This window comes from Elephas maximus, chromosome 9 (genome assembly GCF_024166365.1).
Source record: "Elephas maximus indicus isolate mEleMax1 chromosome 9, mEleMax1 primary haplotype, whole genome shotgun sequence".
Taxonomy (NCBI): Eukaryota; Metazoa; Chordata; class Mammalia; order Proboscidea; family Elephantidae; genus Elephas; species Elephas maximus.
This window is the reverse complement of record NC_064827.1, coordinates 55,053,110-55,081,046: the sequence shown is the minus strand read 5'-3', so window position 1 is coordinate 55,081,046 and position 27,937 is coordinate 55,053,110. Positions and strand designations below refer to the sequence as shown.

The 27,937-nt window shown below is 35.8% G+C and overlaps 1 protein-coding gene across 3 annotated transcripts in view; it reads right to left on the bottom strand.

The window, feature by feature from the left end:
* Positions 1-27,937, bottom strand: part of FSD1L (fibronectin type III and SPRY domain containing 1 like) — an 83,249-nt gene that overhangs the window by 30,846 nt on the left and 24,466 nt on the right. For 2 of the 3 annotated variants that reach the window (XM_049895778.1, XM_049895780.1), the window contains exons 2-6: positions 21,588-21,683; positions 19,659-19,790; positions 16,739-16,840; positions 8,692-8,714; positions 4,208-4,329 (exon numbers count right to left, since the gene is read on the bottom strand). In XM_049895778.1, the coding sequence (XP_049751735.1) occupies positions 4,208-4,329; positions 8,692-8,714; positions 16,739-16,840; positions 19,659-19,790; positions 21,588-21,683 (475 nt within the window). Of the gene's footprint in view, positions 1-4,207; positions 4,330-8,691; positions 8,715-16,738; positions 16,862-19,658; positions 19,791-21,587; positions 21,684-27,937 lie in introns of all 3 variants that reach the window. The other variant, XM_049895779.1, reaches the window with a different exon arrangement.

Sequence of the window (27,937 nt, the reverse complement as noted above, 5' to 3'; positions counted from 1 at the left end):
CTAAAGAAGACAAACAAAGGGGGAGGCCTTACATTATCTGATTTTAGAACCTATTATACCACCACAGTAGTCAGAACAGCCTGGTACTAGTACGACAAGTTACATAGACAAATAGAACAGAATTGAGAATCCACACATAAATTCATTCATCCACGTATGGGCAGCTGATATTTGACAAAGGCCCAAAGCCAGTTAAATGGGAAAAAGACAGTCTTTTTAATAAATAGTACTGGCATAACTGGATATCCATCTGCAAAAAAATGAAACAAGACCCATATCTCACACCATGCACAAAAGCTAACTCAAGATGGATCAAAGACCGAAATATAAAATCGAAAATGATAAAGATCATGGAAGAAAAAACAGGGACAATGCTAGGAGCCCTAATACATGGCATAAAATAGAATACAAACCATAACTAACAATGCACAAACACCAGAGGAGAAACTAGATTACCGGGAGCTCCTAAAACTCAAACACTTACGCCAATCAAAAGACTTTACCAAAAGAGTAAAAACACAACCTACAGACTGGGAAAAAAATTTTGGCTATGACATATCTGATAAGGGTCTAATCTCTAAAATCTACAGGATACTGCAACATCTCAACAACAAAAAGACAAACCACCCAATTAAAGAAAGGGCAAAGGATATGAACAGACACTTCAACAAAGAAGACACTCAGGTGGATAACAGATACATGAGGAAATGCTCAAGATCATTAGCCATTAGACAAATGCAAATCAAAACTACAATGAGATACCATCTCACTCCAACAAAGATGGCACTAATCCAAAACTACAAAATAACAAATGTTGGAGAGGTTGCAGAGAGACTAGAACACTTATGCACTGTTGGTGGGAATGTAAAATGGTACAACCGCTTTGGAAATCAATTTGATGCTTCCTTAAAAAGCTAGAAATAGAAGTACCATACTATACAGCAATCTCACTCCTTGGAATATATCCTACAGAAATAAGAACTGTCACATGAATATATATATTCACACCCATGTTCATTGCAGCACTACTCACAGTAGCAAAAATGGAAACAACCTAGGTGCTCATCAACAAACAAATGGATAAACAAATTATGGTACATACACACAATGGAATACTACGCAACAATAAAGAACAATGATGAATTTGCAAAAACTCTCACAACATGGATGAATTTGGAGGGCATTGTGCTGAGTGCAATCAGTCAGTGGCAAAAGGACAAATATTGTATGAGGCCATTATTATAAGAGCTCAAGAAAAGGTTCAAACAGACAAGAAAACATTCTTTGATGGTTATGAGGGTAGGGAGGGAGGGAGAGGGGAATTCATTAACTAGATAGTAGACAAGAATTATCTTAGGTGAAAGGAAGGACAACAAACAATATAGGGAAGTCAGCACAACTGGATTAAACCAAAAGCTAAGAAGTTTCCTGAACATAACCAAGTACTTCAAGGGACAGAGTAGCTGGGTCTGGTTTCTGGAGACCATGGTTTCAGGGGATATCCAAGTCAACTGGAATAACAAAGTTTATTAAGAAAATGTTCTGCATCCCACTTTGGTGAGTGGCATCTGGGGTCTTAAAAACTTGGGAACAGCCATCTAAGATGCATCCTATTTGTCCCAGCCCACCTGGAGCAAAGGATAACAAAGAATACCAATGACACAAGGAAAATATTAGTCCAAGAGACAAAAGGACAAAATAAACCAGAAACCCCATCAGGCTGAGAACAGAAGAACTAGATGGTGTCCGGCTACCATCAATGACCACACTGACAGAGAAAACAACAGAGAGTCCCTGACAGAGCAGGAGAAAAGTGTAGAACAGAACTCAAATTTATGTAAAAAGACCAAGCTTAATGGTCTGACTGAGGCTGGAGGAAACTCCGAAGCCATGGGCCCTGGCCACTCTGTTAACCTAGAACTAAACCATTCCTGAAGCTCACTCTTCAGAAAAAGATCAGACTGGACTATAGAACACAAAATAATACCCATGAAGGTTGTACTTCTTAGTTCAAACAGATACACGAGACCAAATGGGAGGCTCCTGTCCGGAGGCAGGATGAGAAGGCAGGAAGGGACAGGAGCTGGTTGAAAGACATGGGAAACTTGGCGTGGGGAAGAGGAGTGTGCTGTCACATTATAGGGACTTTAACTAATGTCACATAACAATACATAAATTTTTATATGAGAAATGAACTTGAGCTGTAAACTTGCAACTAAAGCACAATTAAAAAAAAAAAAAAAGATTACAGCCTTGGAAATCTATGGAGGCAGTTCTACCCTGTCCTACAAGGGTCTCTATGAGTTGGAATCGACTCAACAGCAACAGGTTTGGTTTGGTTTTACATCTGATAGCTATATAAAACCCAAAAACCCAATCCTGTTGCTGTTGAATTGATTCTGAGTCATAATGACCCTACAGGACACGGTAAAACTGCCCCACAGGGTTTCCAAGGAGCAGTTGGTGGATTCGAACTGCTGACCTTTTAGTCAGTAGCCAAGGTCTTAACCACTGTGCCACCAGGGCTCCGATGGATATATAAAGGAGGGTGAAACTTTGAGGTTTTAGGGTCATAGTGATGATAAAGACAGACATAAAATCAATATGACTCCTAAAAGTATTTTCTCTTCCTTTCTATAAAGGTTTTAGAAGTTGTTCTTAAGAGACTCCTATTTCAAGATACATTTCCTAGCCTGAGATTTAGGTCCATATCCCCCATAAGTAAACAACTGGATGTTCTTTTTAAAAATAAAAGCTCAGTTCACTGGTAATCAGTGGAATTTTGGTACTACAAACTTCAAATTTTCAAAACTAAAGCAAAATCCAGTCTTTTGCCAATGGAATTCCAAGTGTCAGATTGAGATGATCCAACTCATTTTTAAACTATTTGACAGTCTAAATAAACCCATGAAAAATATTATTTTCCCTTTCATAGCAGTTTCACTCTTAAATAGAGCACTGTGGATGACAATATGAAAACCAAAAACCGGTTGCCGTTGAGTCAATTCTGACTCAAAGTGATGCCACGTGTTTCAGAGTAGAACTGTGCCCTATAGAGTTTTCAATGGTTGTGATCTTTTGGAAGTAGACTGTCAGGACTTTCTTTCCAGGTACCTCTGGATAGATTCAAGCCACCAACTTTTCAGTTAGTAGCCAAGTGCTTAAGCATTTGTACCACCCAGGGACTCCGAAATGAAAATATAATTCTGAAGACCAATGTATAGGTAGATACCCACTGACAAGTATCAACAACTACAGTTTCTTTTCTCATCCTACTGTTATCTTTTCTTTCTATAAACTCCTCTAGAATTTCTGATCTACACCTCACAAGTTACTACTTTACTTGTGCTACCCTTACAGTTTCATGACTATTAACCTTGTGTTTCCAATCCTATTTTAAAGTTTCTGAGGGGAAAGAAACGGTTTCATATGGTCAACATTCCCTATTCACAAACAGCTAACCTTGGGGCGGGGTGCAGGGCAGGGGGGAGGACAGTTTCTAACAGAAGACCTATAAGCAAAATACTTCACTTCCAAGATATTCCGAGATCTCCCAAATTATCATGTCCAAAACAGTTTTAACTATCACATTAACAGCATTACTTTATGCTAAGTAAAAATAATACTAACCAAAAGGTCCTTAATTGGTTCTTAACTGGGCAATATTTTGAGATTCAATTTCAAATAGTTTGGCCATTGGAATATCCTCATACTAATACTCTAGGAAATTAACATTAACACATTATTACTGGAAATAAAAATTTCATCTGAGCCAATAAGAACCACACAATAATGACTGCAGCTAACACTCAACGAGTGTTAACTATGTGCCAGAACTATTTAAAGTGCTCTTTTTTTTTTTTTTTTAGTAGTACCAGTTCATATAATCCTGATAAAAACCCTAGAAGGATAACATTCACATTTTAAAGATGAAGAAAATGAGACACAGTTAAGTATTTCAGGCTATATTCCTTTTCTCTGCCTAACTAGCAATAAAATATACACTCAGTGGGATATTTAGAAAGGAATTTTTACCATCACTAAGTAATTCTATAAAACTAAAAACTAGTAAATTTCATTAGCTGAATGAAGAAAAGAAATTGTGCTATACTTTTTAAATATTTATATACCAACGTGTTCATTACGGGAAAATCTTGCAGGAAAAGAAATTTTTATACTAAACTTGACATGTAATACATGTATTTACCTGGCAAAAACTTCAAAGTCTGCAGCATCTGTCTTTCCCGAGAGAAATCCACCATTAAGTGAGTCATGTTGTCACTGACCTTTGGTTTCAAAGAAAGGCGAAAGGCTGATGCCATTGTGACTCTATGGCAAACATAAACATTTTTTAAAATAAAAGAAGAATCAAATCACTTTTTTCATTTATAAAATGAAAGATAGAAATTGATTCGCTTTAATGATTTCGGGAACTATAACTAGATAACAAAGTTAAACAGAAATTTGCTCTTAAGGGGTTTTAAAAAAATTAAATGAAAAGCTACAAAACATCTCTTAATTTAAAGATATATTGAAGACTTTTAGCAATTTTTATCCTGCCAGTTCTATAAAATTGCATATATATGCAAATTAACAGACCGAACATTCATCTGAACCTCTGCACACTCAATCTCACTGACTTCCTGATGCCAGCCTCACTTCTTTTCATATGCCAAATAATGAATGGTACATACACCCTGGTTTAAACGTTCTAATAGTCATAGCTACCCTGCATACCCTCCAATACTGTGTAGCTTGCACCTGCCAAAGATAGACCATGGATGCGAAAGGAGAGAAGTAAATCACGACCAGTGAATACCAAACTAGTAGGTGTCACTCTGACAGCTACGTGGAAGGATACTATGAGAAACAGCCCTGTGAAACTATATGCCATGAAAATAATGGGGCTTCAATAAACCAATTATTAGATGAACATGGAGAGAAAAACAAAAAAGAAAAACGTCGTACCACACCTCACTTTACCGAAAGTATGGGGAAACTGGCCTGTCAATAAGAGCTGTCAATTAAAAGAACTCCTCATATTCTATTAATTTGCAATTTTATCTCAAATTTTAATTTTTCATTTTTCTAGTAAATTTCCAAAAACACCACAAAATAATTCCCCTTATTATCTTTGATCAAAGAATGATATAAAACTACTGTTCATGAATGTTGTCCTGCTTGTACACAATTTGGGAAAGGAAGTAAATAGAGCAGGAAGGGCAAAGGGAATACCAGGCTTAATCAAGCAGATGTGTCAAATCAACCCTACAGATCAACAGGATGAAAGATGTCAAATTGTTCTCGTATTCAGCTATTTTATTTCATCTTAAAGACAGAGAAGTAAACACCTCATTTAATAGTAAAAATGAATAAACAGCAGCTGATCTATTCATCAAGAAAGTGCTATGCTGAAATACAATTTATGAAGAAAATTCATATTTACTGAACACTTGATTTGTGCCAGGCATAATGCTTAGTGCTTCACACATAGTACTTTAAAGTATTAATTCTCAAATAATGAAATACCAACTAGAAGTCAGAAACAAAGGCTATGCCTTCCATATACTGTTCTTTAAAGCCTCAAGTATCTTTTGATTTAACACCTTAGAGTTAAGTACTTAATAAATGTTCACTGAATCAGTAAATAAAGGAATCCTGGTGGTACAGTGGTTAAAGCACTCCGCTGCTAACCAAAAAGGTCAGTGGTTCAAAGAACCTACCAGCCACTCTGCAGAAGAAAGATGTGGCAGTCTGCCTTGGAAATCCTATGGGGTGGTTCTACTTTGCCCTATAGGGTCACTTCAACAGCAGTGGGTAGGTGGAAACAGTAAATGGGTTCAAAACTACTTGATTCTTCTTTAAACTTAATCAACTATTTAAATATTTATAGAGAACTGTTGAGAAAAAAACATCAAAAAGTATTTTAGGGAATTTTAAATCTGTAAAACTTTAATCAGTATGACACCACAGAAAAGGAACGTACTCCCAAAACTACATTAGAAATGGTTATCAAAGCCTAAAAGACAAGGATAATGATTCTTATTTTTTAGTCCATGAAAACTTCAAAACCTCTAGGAATCAATTTAGATGTATAATACTATAGATACTTTTATGAAAGACTGAACTTTTGTTTTTAAATTGAATATATTTAGACAATTGTGCCTCAAAGCCCAAGCAATCATAGATCATGAAAATTCATACATAATTCTCTACACTATAGGATCCATGTGGTTTGGGCATGTTTTAATTCACTTTGACATTCTTGGTTTATTTCTAACAGTACAAACTGAGTACAAAGACCCTTTCCTCCCTGGGTTTTTTTTTCCACAAAGATAAAATAACTAAAAATATGGATGAACTTTTAATCTCCTCAACCTACCAAACTAATTAACTTGATCTTCCCCTTCATAACTCCTCTCTTTGAAGAAACAATAACTCCCATAACATACTTCGATTAATCATCATCCAATATTATTAAGCACCCATAAGTAGTATACTAATGATTTATAAAGTTTCAGAGATTTGCTACATATTGTCTTCTTATTTCTGTCTTTACTTTTTCCTCTCATGCCCCACTTGCTCCTGTATAACTTGTTCACAGCAAATAATAAATACTGAGTTTTCATAGATATATTTACTTTTACGTATCTGACTCCCTGCTCAGGTGTTACACACCCTTCTTTAAAATACCCTCTTTGTCTTCAGATAAAGGAATAGCTTTTTCTTCCTTTGGAGAAAATATTTCATTATAACTATGTTTGAATTATTTTTATGTTATGAAGTTGCAATGATAGAAATCTAGATGTTCGCTCCCTGGAAAAGCACTTGGAAAATAAATGAGATGCTTGGACATTATGAAGCTAAAAATCAAGTTTTAGCAGTTGGTTACCAGGACCGGGGAGAGGGAGGAACGGGAAGTTACTGCTTGATGGGTACTGAGTTTCTGTTTGGGGTGATGAAAAGTTTTAGAAATAAGACAGTGGTGATGATTACACAATGTGTGAATGTAATTCATGTAATTCATGTAATGGGTGGCCAAAAATACACAGACTTTGAAACAAACAGAACAAACAAACAAGAAAATCATAGAGAAAATAGAGTTTACCCTGGGCAGATAAAAGGCACCCTAACTCCTGAGATCACCTAGATGCTGATGAAATCAAGACTAAAGACTGGCTCAGAACAGGAGGTAGAAAAGTCAAGCTTCAGTGAAGAATACATTCAGCCATGAAAACTGGCCAGAAAATTAAATTATGGCAAACAAATCTGAACAAAAAGGAAGAAGTCAGGGGCAAAGACAGGATTTGGGGTAGCACAGAGTCATACAGATCTACAGGAGAGGAACAATAAGATTTCTGCAAGGTCTCCTGCCAAGTCTTTGAAGAGCCCCAAGCCTGATTGGGAAGTAACTTCCCCAACCAGAAAACCAGGGACCACAGCTACACTTAGTGCAGTCATGGAGTAGGTGGCCGAAACAGGCAGGTTGGATTACTCATGGCAAATGCCAGCAGACACAACCCAAATCTACCTCATTCAAAAAAAAACTGAGCGGTGTAGCATCCATTCCTCATAATCAATACACCTTTCACCTTCAAACTTTCATAGTGTTCCTTCTCCAACACCTTCTACATCCGGGATTTATAAGAATGACCTTTGTCTTTAACTACCCCCTGATATAAGATACACAAAATGTAAAAATTTCTTAACATTTGTACAAAGAATGCTGTGAGTGCCATGTGAACCTTGCCTTTAATCAAAGAAAAGACCACGAGAGAAAGGGAGATTTAGAATCAAAGCTTCAGTCAAGATTAACAATAGACACTGTTTTTCACACAAATGTATGATGTATAATTTTGTGAATTATCTGATAAATAAATTGATCTCGGATTCACAACGGTGCATCGAGGAGCTGCACCTTTCAGAGAATCTCAAATCCCCAGACGAAGAAACCTTAAGCAACAATTACACTACGGTGAATTCTCAGTGACTAACCAGGCAGGTTAAAGCCATCCCTTCTGTTGTAACCCATTCCAAATGTTGCCAGCAGCTCCTTAGCCCTTTGAGGTGTTCGTTACAGGAAGTAATAAATGCCCTTTCTTAATCCTGGCTCTACCAATTAGAAAGACCTTTGAAGCCAAAGCCTTTCATCATTTTCTTTAACTTTCTCCTGGTATAAACTAGACAGTAGTGGCATTAGAAGTAGACAGAGATGGCACCAGGAACAGGATGGAATGAGAATGCAAAGGTGTTAAGGAGGGCAGTGAAGTAGGAGAGCTTTAGCTCTTGTGGACTATTCAAAATGCTGTGACTTCTCAGAAAATAAGACCTTTATATTTAAAATTGAGAACAATGAAAAATGCATTCCAGGGATATATATATATTTCTAATTATTCAAAATGGTTCCCATCAATTAGTACAGCCAACTAAGAACTGCGCTAAAACTAAAACTAACTATATTATACCAGAAATGAAATTCTTTGGGAAATGCATAATTTTCCACAGTTATGTTTTAAAATCATGCTGCTATATTGATTATTCCAAGAAAATATATAGAGGAAACTTTTTTATACTTAGCCATTAGGTATTTCTAATTTTACCCAATGAGATTCTAATAAAAAGCTGTTTCTGAATTTCATTTCTGACTTCAATATTGATACTTAAATAAAAACGTAGGTTTTTATACCATACCTATCCTTGATCTGTCTGGCAGCCTTGGAGCAAGTCAGGGAGAAGAGAAAGAAGGCAGTTAGTGCTTTTCATGCAAGTTTCAATGGCAGTGACATGCAAGAAAAGTTAGGATATAAACCCTGCAATAGATTATTAGTTCATATTCACCAAAATATAAATTACAGGATATTTTTATAGTTCATATAAGCTTGCATAATGTGATGTTAGAAATATAGTAGAAAATTCATACCTGTGTAAAAATCACCTTAAAAAGAGGAAAATTTAACACTTCAAACTAAATCCAGATCAGTATAAATGTTTTTTCTTACCTTCAGATTATCAAAACACACCTCCACTTTCTCTCATTCAATCAGACATGCAACTAGAACAATCAACCTCCTTCATGGGACACAGTTCCATGCATCCTGATGGTTTCTTATATGTTTTAAATCTGCTCTCCAGTTTTTCTTCAGAGATCTCTTTCACAACTGATGTTGTTAAAAATGGTTGCTCCAAATTTTCTTTATATGCCTCACAGGGTAAGGACTTCATATTCTGAGAACCTGCCTCCCTACATATAAAACTAGGTTATGGTGTTACAATCCTTTACTCCAAAGAATGAAGTCATAATGCAAAAATTCAGACTAGGAGAAATACTTTTTGCAATGGGGTCTTACCCTCACATAACTTCACAGAAGCTGCTACTTAAACCTACTATGCATAGGATTTTTTTTTTTTTTGAGAGTGTTAGCAGAAGTTTAGGAAGGAGACACAGCTATTACTTGGTGCTCTATAGTCATGAAAAACACAAAAAATGTTGGCCCATTTATTTACATATAGTATAGTATAATATATGGTGCAGTGTTCTATATATTATATAAAAAAATTGTCCCATATATTTACATATAATATAGTATAATATATAAGATATGGTGCAGTGTTCTATATATTATAATATATAAAAAAAAAAACGTTGTCTCATATATTTACATATAGTAGTATAGTATAACATATAACATACGGTGCAGTGTTTAAGAGCTACAGCTGCTAACCAAAAGGCCAGCAGTTTGAATCCACCAACTGCTCCCTGGAAATTCTATGGGGCAGTTCAACTCTGTCCTACAGGGTTGCTATGAGTCGGAATCAATCCAACAGCAATGGTTTGTTTTTTTTTTTTAGTATAATATATATTTAAAAAATATTTCTCCCACACTAATCAGCATAATGATGCATCTGGTATAGACTACGGCTGTTTTACTCAACAATTTATCCCCAGTGCCTACCATAATGTTCGGCACATAGTAAAACTTAATAGTGATTAAATTTAATCAAATATTAATTAGATGTATATAACAACGTTTCTGTTGCCTCTCTTCTTCAGTTCAAATATTATTCTTACTTGTTACTGGTCATTTTTATACCCACCTTAAAATAGTTTGGTCTGAGTACCTTTCTATACAAAAGAACAGAATTGAGAATTAGAAAATCAGCATATTACACAGTTCTAGCACTACCACTAACCAATTCTGTGACATTGTATACTAACTGTTCTAGTTCTTTCTTTATTAAGATATTTTTGGTACTTAATATTTCTAAAGATTCTTTCCAAACTCCATATTCTATAGCCAACAACCTAATTCTGTGGCATTTAGAATACGTGCCATAAGTCATGACACTGCTTTGGTTAGAATAATAAGAAATGTAAAGAGGGTCAATTATATTGATTTTTAAAAAATTGTTGTCATTATAGCTAGATTTACAAACCAAAGATTTTAAATACAAGTATTAAGGTGTAGTGGAACGGGGCGCTACTCTGCTCCTGATGTTTCCTTACATGTGGAGGAAATGCCGCTAGCATTACTCCCTTAGCCTCTCTCTTTATCCCCTCATTTCTCCTGAAGATATTACATGACTTATGGGTTCCAAAGAAGAAAATGGAAATGACTAGCTCAGCACTTTCTCTTCTTTTTCTTGGCAGCTTACTCTGAGTCTCATAGAGAACATATATTTCGCTCTTTCCTTCTATGCCGTAGTATGTATCAGGTCACCTCCCCAGAGACCTAAGGTAGCCATGGGTGGGTAAGTATGTCTAATTATACAATTCGGCATTAGGAAGGCTGCCCATTAACATAAGCCATATTCTTCAATATCATTTTATCAGCTTTATTCTTCTTTTACCTTACTTCTTAGTTGGTTGAGAACTTGATTAGGAGTGTTACTTACCAGTCATCCTCAAATAACCTAACAATATAAACACCATTATTATTTTTTAAATCAACCATAAAGATTCAATTCTGTGCCTAGTGTTGCTTAATATGGTGCCATTTTTGTTTTGTGTGTGCATGGGTGCACATGCACATGCAAAGCTTACATGGCTGGACTACATACATACGGACTGTTTGTGACCAACCAGAATAGGCATAGATGAAAATCAGATATTCTAGGAAAAACTGCTGTCCCATATATTTACATACAATACATCCTATTGGTAAAACTGAAGACCCTGTGTTTCCTCTTTCATTTAAGTTCAAATTTTACTGTATACATACTGTGTAAGTGCAAGAGGGGTTGAAGTTATCCTGTACGATAAAAGGGTAGAAAGTACTAGGTCCAATTTCAAGAAATACCTTAAATCAAAATAGATTATAGAATCTTTTTTCTGGAATTTCTTCATCCAAAGCAGAGAGCTGTCCAAAAAATACATATGACTACTAAGATTGATTCTAAGTTTCAATTTAAAGAGTGGTGGATTGTTTTAAATATCTGTTTTGTAGGTACCAACTAATCCCAGGATTTACCACTGCTCTGTCTCCAACACACTTATTTTCATATACATAATTCCATTTAGTGAGTTATAAAGAGGCTTTAGTGAATGCTTAGACTTATTTTGGGGCTATGGCATTGCATATAATGGAAAGCCTCCAAGAAGCATTAATCACATTACTCTGCTCAACATCACTATTTACCCCTTCCACTGAAATCTTGTTTGCCAACACTTCCCTTCTCTTTATTTGTGTAAGATGGCTCTTCTCTCCCTCCCTCCCTCCATCTCTCAGTTACTTATTTATAGAACAAATCTTACAGTTCCGATCTTTTATTTCACTGGTCATAGGAATCTATCACTTAAGACCAAATTTCCTTAAGCAGAGCTGCAATAAGAGTATAATATAAGAGTAATCACAAAGGGTGCCTCATAATTACCAATTAAATATGAAGAAATAAAATTCAAATTCTTTCCCAATCTGTCTTGCTTTTAATCTGCAATGAGTAGATATAAAAACTATTTTCATCTATGAATTTATGTACTTTGAAGATTAAACATCTTATTGTTTCTATTTCTTCTAAATCGCATCTTTTTTTGGTTCTATAGAAAGATACCGCAGGCAAAGGATTCTAAAATAATTCTCTTTATGGAGCAGCTAATTGAATAGTATTTTCCAAACACATTTAAAATGGGAATAATGATAAAAAAAGAAAAAAGGAAGTTTAAGATCTTGCTTACTGTACTCAAGGTGAACAAAATTTGAGATTTCCAAATTTGTTTCCCATCATCAGAAATTCTGAAACTCATCAGCAAAAAATAAGGAACATTAGACCAAGGTTTAAGAGAGATGAGTTTCAGCCCAACACATTAGCCAACAAGTCATTTAACTGTTTCAGTATTCAGAATCCTAAGATATCTTTGAGCCCTCAAAGTTCATAAGCCATCTTACCTGTAGATGTTGAATTTTTTAAATTATCTGTTGACTCTGAAATGTGAACTAGATAATCTATTTTACTTAAGTGTTTTAGTGAATACATAAAAATTTTAACAATCTAAATAAAATAGAGGCTGAAATGGAGAAAGAGGCAGTAAGGTAAAAGTTAGTTGTAATTAGAGAACTGATAAACACCAGCAAAAATAAGAATAACCCTGTTACTGAATGATCACTGCTGAGAGAGAGGTACACTAAGACTGTGAAAACAATGAATCTGGCAAAAGCCAGGTGTCAAATGTAGTATTTGCCTGAAAGACTTATCTTTATTTTGATTTGTAGGAAAGTCCAATAGAGTTTTCAGTTAAAAACCTAAAAATCACACAACTCTGAGGAACTCTTCAAGTCTTGTCTGTGTGTTCAATATTGTTTCATTCTTCAGGTTTTCCTGTTAGATTTGGGACACCTAATTTTGTTGTATCTCCTCAAAACAATCTGAAAATGACTAAGGGGCAAACAATGCTTTTTCTTACAGTTTTTACAATTTTACACTGATACTTCTATTCTAATCTCTAAAAATATATTAAGGAATAACCTGAACAAACATGGGGACTCAATCAAAGAGAGTGAAAGAGATAGCCTCAAATGGTACTTTCCTTTAGGTAAAAATATCAACCTTCAAAAAAAAATACACAACAAAAAAGTGGATAGTAGTTGAATCCGTACATTGCAAGTTTTGTTTTTTTATACATATATTTATCTATTTATAAAAAGAACTATTTTTCAAAGAACACGATCATTTAAAATCCTTTTGCAAACCAAAAAAACAAAACAAACCCACTGTCGTCAAGTCAATTCCTACCCATGCAAAGCCACAGTAAATAACTCGAAACTCTGAAATGCAGTACTGAATGAATTTGCTTGATGACCAACCATATTTGTATAGCAGGAGATTGCATCTTACATAAATATCCACAAATGAAATAAAAGGTGAAATCAAGTTGGAGCAACACTTAAATACTTAGATTTGTTTTTAAGTTGCCTCCATAACTGAAACATTCATGCTTTTATTAAAGGTTTCTCCTCTCCCAGCATTCCCGGCGTTAGACCACAGAAGGAGCTTCTGCCACTAACAGCTGCCCTACTCCAGGGATACTTTCAAGTGATATTTCTGCTCCTTTGAAAGTGCTGAGTGAGCTTCCACCCACCCGTCTCCTTATTCGCTCCTCCCCGTGGTCAGAGCCCGACACTCAATGAACTATAAATATTCCAATGGTGAGTTACTGTGGGTCAGAAGTGGGAAATACACTGAGCCCATTCTTCCTTTTTTTCATCTGTGATCAAAGAGAGATGACATTATTCCCCTTTCACCTCACTCTGATCTTTATTCCTTCGTAGTCACCTGTGGGCAGGCTATCATACTACCTTTTAGTCTGGCAAATGGGTGATTATGAGGCAAGACTGTGATGTGGTGATTGGTTAGTTAAGTTGAATTAGAAATTGTTCCACAGACCCAGCTGTTTTCATAGTTAGAACTCAAGGTCTAAACTGAGGGTAGAAATAGGAATACTAATTTTGACAAAGGACCTAAGCAGTGTTCTGTAAGCCAGCTACTGCTAGAAAACCCAGGCTTGGTGGCTTTCGGCTGCTTATCCATCCAGTAATAAAGCTAATGATCCGCATCCCATTTGCTAGTAACCTTTCTGCGTATATTTACTATTAACCAAATTTCTAACTTTTTTTTTAATAAATGAAAGTATGTTCTAAAATCTATTTGTACTGTTTTCACTTGTTCACTTCAGACTGTATAATGCTAGTAAATGGTACAGCTTTACATTCAGTTCTCATGCTGAGGTGCTGTCACAAGATAATTTAAATATTAATACTTAAAATACTGTTTTTGAAGATAATGAAGGATTTTTGTTCTATAAGCTCTTCATATTAATCTGATTTCAGCACTTTTATATGAGATATTCACAAACAGCGAACCTTAAAAGAATTTATTTTTCCAGATATCTAACAATATATGGCTAGTTAAATAAATAACGTTCAAAATCATCTCTCCCTGTTCTGTCGGCAGCTCAGTATTGAGACAAGACCATGCAGCTGACCATGAAAAGTGACCTTAGTTTTTGACTTGGAATCAAACCATCACCTGGATAGCATCTGTATAAACTACGAAAATAATTGCAAGCAGCTCTCAGTTAAGCATTTTTCTTGAAGATAAACTGAAATTTCTGACCGGAAACACTGAAAAATAACTCATTTCACCACATCTCCAAACTGTTTAAGCTACTAAGTAGTACCATAAAGTGACAGAAGACAAGACCAAAGGAGTAAGATGGAAGAAGCAAAGTGGCAGATTAAGAAAATATATTTAAACCACGATGTAAATTTGACAGAACCTTTCCAATTTACAATAAGCTGGGAACAAGTTTTAATGGAAACAAAACAGGAGAGAACAAAGGAGATAGTGAGGATTATAGCATATAGAAGAAAGAGAAGGAAAAGGACTTTAAAAATGTCATCGGAAAGAGAAACTTGGAACAAATTTTTATCATAGTTTTTCCTAGCATCAGACCCTATGTAAATGCAACTGGATTCATATGATTTTTCAGTACTTGTGTTCACATTTTACAGCTTTCCTGTCTTCTTCCTCACTGTACCAAGCTGGCAGCTGTTAATTCTGTTATGATTATGCCTGCCAGGCCCGTTCCACTAGAAGGGGAATCTGTTGACAACTAGGGAACAGAAAAAAAAAAAATTACTAGTACTATCTACAAATTTGGAGCACTAGCGGTGCAGTGATTAAAGCAACCGACTGCTAACAGAAAGGTCAGGGGTTTGAAACCACCAGCAGCTCCATGGAAGAAAGATGCGGCAGTCTGCTTCTGCAGAGATTTACAGCCTTGGAAACCCTCTGAGGTCATTATGAGTCAGAACTGGCTGAACAGCAGTGGGTTTGGTTTTGGCGGGTTTTAGTTTCAAAACAAGAGTGGACAGATTATGAGAAACAACCTGAGTGGAGGATATGAACGCCTGTCCATGAACTCTATGATACTGATTTTGACCACCCAGACACCTTTTGCATTCTGTTTGTTTCTTAGCTGTGTTCCAGATATTTGAGGTTATCATATATATGCCATCATACATATGCTCTTAGGAGAGGTGATATATCATACTTTTAAATACTTTAAGTACGATACATTTCCCTCATAATTCCTTTATATAATAAATTTCTATCAAGGACAAAGGTAAAATTCCTCACAGCCCACCTCCAAATTTTTAGAATTAGTTAGTTTACTGGTTTATAGCAAAAGAACTTTTTGCTTTGATTCATTCTGCTAAAAGAAGGAATCAATTTTTGAAGTTCAATTTCAAAATGCGGAGATGTAAGCTAGCAAAGTTACCTTCTCAAGGAAGTTTTTTTCTACCTCAAGTTCACAGAAAAATTATAAAATGAAAACATTATAGATGCAAAGGAATTATAAAGCCAACTTTCTAACACCAATACAGCTCACTACATAGGGCACAAAGGCCAAGTAAATAACATCAAACTCAAAGATGGGATGTCCTGATATGACAACTACAGATTCTATATTTTGCTAATTGTAGACCTTAATTTCCTACTCATTTCACATCATTTTAAAATATATTCTACATCCCTCTGAATTTTGATTTAATAAACTGGTAATCATTTAAAAATGACTATTTAAAATAAGAATTAGAATCCAGAATTCAGAATCTCTTAAACACTAGGATGTCAGTTAAAACATTAATAGGCTTTTTGTTATATTCTTTATATTTTTATATTAAACATAACCTTTACAGAAGGAACTACATTTTTCTTTTAATAAAGCATTCAAACAATTACTTAAGTAGTGAGACATCTGTCCCCAATAACAAATTTCACAAAGGTACAATGCTCATATGCATCAAGTGATGATATATTTTCCCAAGTGGCTCATAGAAAGAAATAGAAAATTAGATTTTTAATTATGCTAACAGCAATATCAACCTTTCCTTAGCCATGAAACACTTATAATAAAAGTATGACTCAGCTCAAGTACACAAGTATCACTAAAACAAATTACCAACAGGAAAGTAAAAAAGAAAATAGACGGGCTCATCTGAATTGAGTGTTAAGGTGAAAATTAAACTGAAATAATTAATTTGTTCATGACCTCAAATACACACACTACTAAGAATCTATTTTGGAATAAATAAACATCTAGTGTTATCAAGAAATTCCAAGCCTTTTTTGGTATTAGAAATGAATGAACACATCAAAATTACAGGGGAAAAACCATAGTTTTTTTTAACGTATGTTCCCTTTAAAGTAGATTTAGTTTTTTTCAGTTTGTTTTCTGTACCTTTGAAAATTCTTCAGGTTCCTTTATATCTAGTGACCGTGTTGCAAATTCTAGTAGTTCTTCAGAGTTCTCCAGGGCATTATTACATTGACTAAGCTGACTCTGGAAAAAAATTAAAAACCACTAAAATAAAGTTTTCTTTAACCATTCAAAGCTTATATATTATGTTAGAATGAACTTACACATTTAATTGCAATAATTGAACTAAAAATATTTTAGAGAGCTACTGAAGCAATGGAATCACGACCAGTCACATACGTATAACAAATTATTTTACTACTTTGTACTTAACATCTTTCCATAATTTGTCCAAAACAGCTTAACTGCATTCAGATAAAGATACACTCATTTAAAACACAAAAAAAGAAAATAAAGCAATTTGAGTAGCCAGGGCTAAATTTACTTAAAGGTTCTTTTCAATCAGAGTAGTCTGAAAATTATCTACAATTTAAATTAAAATACCAAAATCCATCTGCAGACAACAGCCTCTGTAGTGAAGACTAAATTTTTTGGTATTTCACTATTTAAGCTTAAGTATAGATCCAGTGAGTTGAGCAGAATTTTATTACTGCATTTATCCACTCCTCAAGTAATACATACTACTATAAATGTAAATTTATAGTTTTCAAGACTGGATAAAACGAGAACCACAAATGCAAGTACATAGATTTCAAAAGAAGAGGAATAAAAGATGGCAACTGTTATAGTGATATACCCTGTCTTCACTGCTCACATATTAATTTTACCAAATACAATCTTTCTTACTCAGTTCTCTCTTTCCCACTCTATCATCTGTATGTCTAAAACTAAGCCCAGTCGTGTGAGAAGATTGTTAGCGGTACTTTTAAAAAAGAAACCTATTTCTAAACTTTTAAATGTATCCAAGATTCTTCTTCATAATCTTTATTAATATCTATTTATTCCACATGCAAATCTTTTTTCTTCTCCTTAAGATTAGGACTAAAGTTAAGCTACAGTTCAAAGATCAAAAAACCCAGATGACATGGCATGAATGACATTAGTGCTCTCCTTCAACTTAGTACTGACTTTGCTTAAATGTAACTATAAGACCCTTATGCACTTTACTCTTTGATTATCTTAACAACTGAACCGCCTCTTACCTCAAATAGCCTGTCTTCCCTTTACCAAGTAAGCCTTTTCTCCCCGCAAACTCTTCAAACCGCTTCTAAGGAACTATTTCTTAATTTGGTTCATGATCCATCTGGATTACATACAGCTATATACTGCTTATATTAACATTATTCTTAAGTCGGTTAAATATTATATACATTTTTTTGCTTACTCTGCCTTTCCCTCATAAAATTCTAAACTCTTTGACAAAAGGATCTGAGTTTCCTTTCTTTTGCATTTCTTCCAAATCAACCTCTGTTAGAATAAGAAATCCAAGGAGCTACTTTGCTCACTACTACATACCCAAAATCTAGCACAGCAGTCACTCAAATTTTATTGAATGAATGTATGAAATGTAGTTCCCAGGCATCAAATATCACTAACTTACCCCCATAAATTGTGTTAGTAAGAGACTCTCTAAGCTAGGTTCTCAAATATGAATTCTGGACACTAAGATGTAAATATTTTCAAGGCTTTTCAAATTCCTTACAACTCAAAACTAGCTTCAAAACTAGGCAAGCATAACTAGACATAATGATGAAGGTAAAATAATTTTTCAAAAATCCAATGTAGTAGGATAATTATGAGTTTAATTTCTAATTATGCTTTTTTAAAGTCATTATTGCAAGAGCTCTGCTATCCAATATATTTGAACTTTCAGCAGAGAGAAGAAAGGAGAGAGGAGAGAAAAGAACCAAAGGGGAGGGAGGTAGTCAACTGCCATTAACTGAAAGCTGGCAATATAAGAAGATACATAAATTAATACGGGACAACTAGGAAGTATTTTTCTAACCCAAATTGCAAAATTTCTTATCTCAAGATGAATACTGTCAGTAGTTTAACCTACCCAACTGAAAGTTTTAAATGTGCCTTTTGGCTGCGTCTACATCCCTACTAACAATGCCAGAAAAACAAACTGTGCATATAGATATCTAAGCAAAAGGAAGATCCTTCATCTAAGTGACTTCACCTCAGTGACAATGTAATAAAAGAAACAGAACTACAGGTACCAACCAGGCATTTGGAGGTTAGAGGTAAGAGAAAAAGAAAGTATTAGCAGTACTGGATCACCCCTCATGCCAGGGATGGCTACAGGTAGCTGATAAAAACTGATAATAAGACAATGCATATTCAATATGCATGAGATTTTTGCCCTCACTAGGGAGAGAAAAAGGTACGATAAAAGATTTAACTCATGCTACTTTGATGGCAGAACTGAAATACATGATATGGGCTGGGTTGACAGAAATGTTGGCTGGTGGCAGGTGAGGACCGTCAGGGTTGCTCTAGCAGAGAGAAAGTATGGGGAGTGTAAAGGGGAGGTTTGAGATTAAGAAGTGAGAGCATAAAGGGTATTCCAAAGGACCTGGGTCCAACACAGAAGACCAGAAATCTGCACAGGATGAGTCCATGCATTAGGTCTTCAGAAAATGCTGAGTTTTCCTTTCTTCTCCAATCTTGTTTAGTTTTTTAAATGAATGATTTAAATAATATTGACCGTCCCCTCCCCTTAAACATAAACAACAAACTTTAACCTGCAAAGTACAAACAGACTTGAGAGAGTATTTAACACTTGGAAATTGTGTGTATGCCATATGTGTGTAACAGGGAAAGAGAACATTTGTAGTCTCCCATAGGTTTCAGATTCTCAAGGGTATCTATGACCAAAACAAAGAACTACTACTCTTCAAGATAAAGGTATACTTACATACAGAAATTCAAGTTTTACTTTCAATAAAACATTAAGTATACAAAAATTATTCATATTTAAATAGCTGTATGATCTCACCTGTAACTCTTGTGATTTACGAGCTTGTTCCTGCTTGATACTGCTAACCATCCTTTCTTTCATCTCATCCAATATAGAGTACAAACTATCAAATTCTTCATCTAACTCTGAAAGGATGTTAGAGGAATTGTCCTGTTTAAAAACAAACAATGAAACAATGGTTTTACTGAGGGGCTATCAAATATTTAAAAAAAAAAAAAAAAACTAAAATATATGTATTTATCAAAAGAGAGAACAGCTTCACACTATAAACTACCTGTTAGTGGGCTGACTGGTGTCCCTCAAAAAAATACGTTCAAGTCCTAACCCTCAATACCTGTAAATGTGACTTTATTTGAAAAGAGTCTTTGCAGATTTAAATAGTTCACATGAGATCACACTGAAGTAGGGTGGGCCCTAATCGGATATGAGTGGTATCCTTATACAAAGAAAAGACACACAGATACACAGAGAGGAGGCCATGTAAAGACAGACAGACACAGAGGGAAGCTGGCCATTTAAAGATGGAGGCAGAGACTGGAGTTATGGTACCACAAACCAAGGAATGCCTGAGGTTACCAGGAGCTAGAAAAGGAAGAATCTTCTAGAACTTTCAGAGAGACTTGCCCTGCTGATACCTTGAATTCAGACTTCTAGTTTCCAGAACTATAAGAGTATAAATTTCTGTTGTTTTTAAGCTACTAGTTTGTGGTACTTTGTTACTGCAGCCCTAGGAGACTAATACACTACCTTGTTGCTGTTGTTAAGTGCCGTCAAGTCCATTCTGACTCATAGTGACCCTACAAGGCAGAGTAAAACTGCCCCATAGGGTTTCCAAGGAACAGCTGGTGGATTCGAACTGCCAACCTTTCAGTTAGCAGCCAAAGGCTTAACCCACTGCGCCACCACGGCTCCAGTTCAACAAGAGTGTACCTTAATTCCCCTCACTTGTTTCTGAAGTCTAAGCTAGGGTTCTAATCATGTATTCAAGCTTGAGTAAATCCTAGCTTAAAGTCTCTTTTTCCAGACGTCAAATGCAATGATCCTCTTGTCAACAGATCAAGGGTTTTAGAACCACTGCCTTTGCTAACTTAAAGAAGGTGGGTTCACCAAATTTTCCAATGAAACAGTTCAATAGTTAAGATGGTGAAGATCATAATCAACTAACTTCATTTACAGCAAATTGAAAAATAAAGGAACTATAAAGACCATAAGGTTTAACAGGCCAAGAACCAGGCAATTACGAGGTTAAAACAAACAAAAAACATGTTTCCTATTACATAATATAAAAGGATCCACTGTCTAGAAGTATCCTACAAATCTTCTATGCTTATTTCACAAAGGAAATTACCCTTAAGTTCACTAAGGCACATTTACGAGAAAGAATAAAAAAAAAAAAAATTTTTTTTTTTTTTCTATCACTAGATTATCTTGAGGTCCTTTTCACAATCAACATTTGACTACTTATAGTACAGAATCCCTGCCCAATTCCAGGACCATTTCCTTAAATATTCCTCTCCCTCCTTACTGGCCACTTTACCTTTTACGTTTCTGATTCACTTTCATCTAGTACTAAAACCAGGCCTGTTATCTACATTTTCTATTTATTATAAAAGACATGTTTTACTTCCCAGTACTTTAAGAAAAAACACAATTTGCTCATAATTGAAATTACAAAAAAAATCAAATGTGTAATGAAAGTGAATACTAGACTATTTTCTAGAAAGTACTATTCCAGAGTCTTCCTTTTTCCTTTATTTGGTCTTTCCAAACAGTATCTTGCAATGACAGCAAGGAAAGCATTTTTACTTTATTTGCCATTTAAAAACCCTGCTCTCACTTCTGTTAGTTTATAATTTAGAGTTAATGGAGTATATTTATACTTCTAATTTGACCCAACAATCATTCACTGTGACATACTTACACACAAATTTAATAAAGGATTCATACCTGAACTCCTTTTAATGTATGATTCAGTGTATCAATAAAGTTCTGAATTTCATCATTTTTATTTGCCAGAGTTGAAATAATCCTTTGTAGAGCTTCCTAGAATTAAAACAAAACAAAACAAAATCAAAACATCATGGTATTTTGGTTAAAGGGAATTATAACCCTCATAACAATGGTTCATTAAACAAACCCTTTATTGCGGAGTATGTTGAGTGTTAAATTAGAACAACTGTAAACCTTCTCATTGTTCAAAATTTCCAAGGATTTGTAAGTACAAAAGATATGTATTTGTACTTCTTAATAACCTCTTATTCCTAGTATACAACTTGATCACTGTTATACCTTACACACCAAACATAATCAATATTATTTCATATCAGTAGTATTATTTTAGGTCTTAGAGCCATGGCAAATGAATAGAGTCAAATCCTTAAACTGTAATACTAAGAAAGAAGACCAGTGACACCAAGAATTAGCTGCTTATCCTACCGGTGTTCCTCCATCAACAGCAAAAAAAACTGGAACTTCTAACACACCTTCAGGATATGAGGTATAAGAGTAAAGAGACACTGAAATTCATCAATATTTTAAAATTATTATCCCTGAAGCTGTTTAGGGCTTTCTTATTTTATAAATAAGAAACAATAAATTTGCAGCTAGAATTACAAATTCACTGAAATCTTACAAAATGCTGTAGAACCATAATAAAAAATGTGAGCAATTTTAGTAGCAAATGCCCCAGACTTTGACAATGTTTCCTATTTCGATAAAACACTTGGTAATTTTATTTTCTCATAACTTCTATTTCAGTGCTATCCAACAGAAATTCTGTTATGCTGGAAATATTCTTCATCTGTGCTATCCAATACAGTTTTAGGACTAAAGTGTGCCTGACCCAAGCCATGGCATTTTCAATCATCATATGTGCATGCAAAAGCTGGACAATGAATAAGGAAGACTGAAGAAGAATTGATGAATTTGAATTATGGTTTTGGCAAAGAATATTGAATATACCATGGACTTCCAGAAGGACAAACAAATCTGTCTTGGAAGAAGTACAGCTGGAATGCTTCTTAGAAGCGAGGATGGCGAGACTTGTCTCACATGCTTTCGACATGCTAGCAGGAGGGATCAGATGCTGGAGAAGGACATCATACTTGGTAAAGTAGATGGTCAGCAAAAGAGCAGAAGTCCCTAAAAGCCTGTGAGTGGACATCTAAGATACTCCATTAGTCTCACCTCTTCGGGAACAAGCAGAATGAAGAAAACTAAACATACAAGGGAAAGATTAGTCCAAATGACTAATGGACCACATCTACCATGGCCTCCACCAGACTGAGTCCAGTACAGCTAGATGGTGCTTGGCTACCACCACTGACTGCTCTCACAGGGATCACAACAGAGGGTCCCTGGAAAGAGCTGGAGAAAAATGTAGAACAAAATTCTAACTCATAAAAAAAGACCAGACTTACTGGCCTGAGGGAGGCTGGAGAAACCCTGAGAGTATGGCCCCTGGACACACTTTTAGCTTAGTGATGAAGTGACTCCAAGGGTTTACCCTTCAGCCAAAGATTAGGTAGGCCCATAAAACAAAACAAGACTAAAGGGGCACAACAGCCCAGGGGCGAGAACTAGAAGGCAGGAAGGGACAGGAAAGCTGGTAATAGAGAACCCCAGGTCGAGAAGGGAGAATGCTGACATATCATGGGGTTGTTAACCAATGTCATAAAACAATGAGTACTAACTGTTTAATGAGAAATTAGTTTTTTCTGTAAACCCTCCTCTACAGTGCAATAAAAAAAGAAATGGGCAAAGAAAAAAAAAAAGAGAGGAAGTCCCTCAATGACACAGCTTGACACAGTGGCTCCAATGACAGGCTCAAACACTGTAATACGGATGGCACAGGACTGAGCAGTACTTTGTTCTGTTACACACAGGGTCACTATAAGTTGGAACGAACTCGACGGCACCTAACAACAACGACAAGCCATATGAAGCTAATGCACTCTTGAAATGTGGCTAGCACAACTGAGGAACTAATATATTTTGTTTTATTTAAATTATTTCAATTTAAATAGCCACATGTGACTATCAGACACCTATGTCATATTGGACAGCACAGCTCCGGTTGCTTAATAACTTTGCATGGGTAGCAATAGCAAAACCATGCCAAATAAGGTACCTGTATCTTCTCAGTAAAAATCAAATTCAAGTATTTTTACTTTATATAATATTTCCAGAAATAGGACTTGTTATCGTAAACACCTATAAGCTTGAAGACTATAATGCCTATAATATTTTGTAAGATAAAGGTTCTCCTCAAAATACAATCAGATATTGATTAGAGGTTATATATAAAGAGCCCAAGAAGTAATCTGATGAGGAAACATTTTATACAAATATTCATAAAGCATTATAGTAGTGAAAAATTAAAACAGTTCACATTAATGTATTTCTTAGAGCGTAAGGCATTATGCTAGGCACATTACATGCATGTTTTCATTTACTTCTCACAACAATCCTTGGCGATAAGTAGGTATTACTCTCATCCCTGGTGCTGTCTAGGACTGTGTTTTATTCCTAGACTATTTCTTCTCATCCTTACAGCTGGTGGTATTTTAGTGTAAGAACTCAAAAAAGTTATACTATGAAAGACCAATAACATCAAGAGTTAGCTGTTTATCCTGCAGTTACTCCCCCGAGAAGCAGGTACACTAAGATTTGGATACAAAGGATAACAACAGGATGGCAGAATGGAGCCAATGTCTGGGGGAGGGGAGGGGACAGTTGGAGGGGCAATGGTGATAGTACCCATCCCACTAAAACCCCATTACCATCGACAGAGAAATAGAAAAAGAGAGCAGAAAGACTTAAGAAGAAAGAGTCTTCCCGGTATTCATCCAAGATAGTATTTAAAACCAATACAATGGAAGAGTAAAAAAAAAAAAAAGGCTCTAACTCTCCTTGGACTCCAGGTGTGTTCACGCTGTCGTTGCTGTCAGTTGCTGTGCAGTCAGCTAACTCACGGCGAACTGACGCATAACAACAAAATACTGACTGGTCCTGTGCCATCTTCATGACTGTTGGTATGTTTGAGTCCACTGCTGTGGCTGTTGTGTAGCATTTTCCAGACCAACAGGGCTCATCTTCCAGCACTGTATCAGCTAATATTCTGTTGTGACCCATAGGGTTTTCACTGGTTAATTTTCAGATGTAGATCACCAGGCCTTTCTTCCTAGTCTGTCTTAGTCTGGAAGCTCCACTGAAACCTCACCAGCATGCTGTTTATTAAAAAAAAAACAAAAAACCTACTGCCATCAAGTCAATTCCAACTTAGCAACCCCACAGGATTTCCAAGACTGTAAATCTCTACGGAGGCAGACTGCACCATCTTTCTCCCTCAGAGCCACCGGTGGTTTTGAACCACTGACCTTTCGGTTAGCAGTCCATTGCTTTAACCACTGTGCCACCAGGGCTCCTAGGGTGTTTATAATAGACTTTAATAAGATTGGGCTCTTTCTGGTTAATGGTGTCTACTTTCCTCGCCCTTCTATCCCTCATAATGGCAGGATTATATCCACATTGTACAGATGAAAAAATGGAGGATTCAACCAGTTGTCCAAAGTGACACTGCTAGTAAGTGAAAGATTATGCTTAGTCTGCTTCCAAAGTCCATGATCTTAACACTTAAGAAGACTGCCTCTGAGTCTAACCAAATACCCATCATATATCTATTATATGGATGTATAATTGTCACGGATTGAATTCTGTCCCCCCCAAATCTGTCAACTTGGCTAGGCCATGATTCCCAGTATCCTGTGATTGTCCACCATTTTGTCATCTGATGTGATTTTTCTACGTGTTGTAAATCCTATCTCTACGATGTTGATGAGATGGGATTAGCAGCAATTATGTTAATGAGACAGAACTCAATCTACAAGACTGGATTGTCTTGAGCCAATCTCTTCTGAGATATGAGAAGCGAGCAGAGAGACAGTGGACCCCCCACCACCAAGAAGGAGCACCAGGAGCAAAGCGCGTCCTTTGGACCTGGGTCCCTGCCCGTAAGAAGGTCCTCAACCAGGGAAAGATTGATGACAAGTACCTTCTTCCAGAGCTGACAAGAGACAGAAAGTCTTCCCCTGGAGCTAATGCCCTGAATTTGGACTTGTAGCCTACTAGACTGTCCGAGAATAAGTTTCTCTTTCTTAAAGCCATCCACTTGTGGTATTTGTTACGGCAGCCCTAGATGACTAAAGCGATATCCTTTTAAAATTTTGTTTGCTCAGAATTTTGAATGACATAGAAAAATGCTGGAATTTTCAAGTAGGGATCACTGCTTGAGTTTAAGCTTTGTCAATTGCTAGGCATACCTAGTAAACTGCAAAGCAAAGATGATAATATTCTATCTAGAACAGGGGCTGAAGAGTCCTCTGAAAGTAAACTTACGCTAGGAAAAAGAGGAGTTAGGCCCAATGAATTGACCCGGTAACAAAACTCCAGTCATCAGAGGATAAATGTTAAGTTCAGTAAAAACTGAATGAAATTTATCAGAAAACTGTGGAACACTGGTACATAAAAAAGGACAGATCGAGCTCAGGGAAAAAAAGAACTCTTCCTAGCACAAACACCTTCCTACTTTTGTTTTTTGGCCTAAGTTATAGCAGCAAACATATTTGCAGCAAAAGCTCTGTGGAGATAGCTGTAGTATATATTACTCCAGGTAGGTGAGCTCTGAGCTCCGATGATTCTAATGAGATGCCTCCCTACCTTTTTAAACCCTTGCCATCTATTTACTAAATATAGTCAAAGACATCTAAATATTTTAGTTTTGAGCACACCTTCAAGCTAAACCCCCTGTATATTTAAGAGTTACCTACCTGCTGAAAGTTACTAGGCTCTGATCTAACAGTGATGTTAGAGGTCAGAATATAGCCTTTACCAACTGCAACCTTCTTATTCTCCTTAGAACAGCACTGTCCAATAGAAATATAATGCAAGCCAATAGTAGCACACCAAAAAAGTAAGAAACAGGTAAAAGTAATTTTAATATTTTATTTAGTCCATAGATCTAACATATTACCATCTCAACATGTAATCAATTAATGAGCTTTTTTTTTTTTTGCACAAGTCTTCAAAATCCAGTGTGTATTTTACACTTCCAGCACATCTCAATTCAGATTTGTTACATTTCAAGTGCTCAATAACCATATGCGGCTAGAGGCTACCATACTGGACAGCACAAACTTAGAGGCCTATACCATCCCCATATATACATATATATATACACATGTACACACATACATATGTATATATATATGTGTGTGTGTGTGCACACGCATGTTTCTATGAGTACGGTCAGGGAAAAGGGATATTGATTTGCTTGTTTTGCAATTAATAATAAACATAGTAAAGCTCCTTCTGAACTTTTTTTCATGGAAGACCAGAATTTCCATACATGCTTATATTATGTCAGATTCTTGAATTATAATAGCTGTATGTGGATAAGTTAAAATATTAAAAACAAGTTCCGTTACCAGAATTTCATTAATTTCTCAGCTTTTATTTATGTATATACTACTTCTAGAAACTGAAAGATAATATTGTAACATTCCAACCAATCAAACCAAGCCTGTTGCCATCAAGTCAATTCAGACTCGTAATGAACCTATAGGGCAGAGCAGAACTGCCCCACAGGGCTTCCAAGGAGCATCTGATAGATCTGAACTGCTGGCCTCCTAGTGAGCAGCTGAGCTCTTAATCACCACTGTGCCACCAGGGCTCCATTAGAATATTACTGCCTCAAAAAAAAAAAAAAAAAAGGTGCATAAGTAGTACTCCTCTAAAACCATAGTAAAAGGGAGAAATACACTCTTCCCTCTTGTAAAATTTACATGTTCACTAATGTTTTTGGTTAAAGAATACTCTTGCTAGGGATCACAAAGAGTGCAAATGTCCACATGAAGGCTGTAGCTAAGAAAAACAAGACTCCACCTGAGCATAGTTAGTATGTAAGTTTTACACATTCAATCATTACGGTAACACTGTCCACTGTGTATGGGGCTGTCCCAGATCTCTAAGAAATAATACCCGCAGATTACAGTTAATTTTTATCTTTACCATTCTCCTTTATTTCATCCAAAATTACGCTATTGCCAGGGCCTGAAAATCAATTCTTCTCAATTTGTGTTCGCCCCAGAAGTATTAATAGAAATACTTCTGGAAAAAAAACACTACAATCTGTGTGTTAAGCCTTTAGAGGACTGGTATTCTATATAAATTACCTAAACGAACAAACAAAACCCAACCCGTTGCCGTCAAGTCAATTCTGACTTTCAAAGTGACCCTAC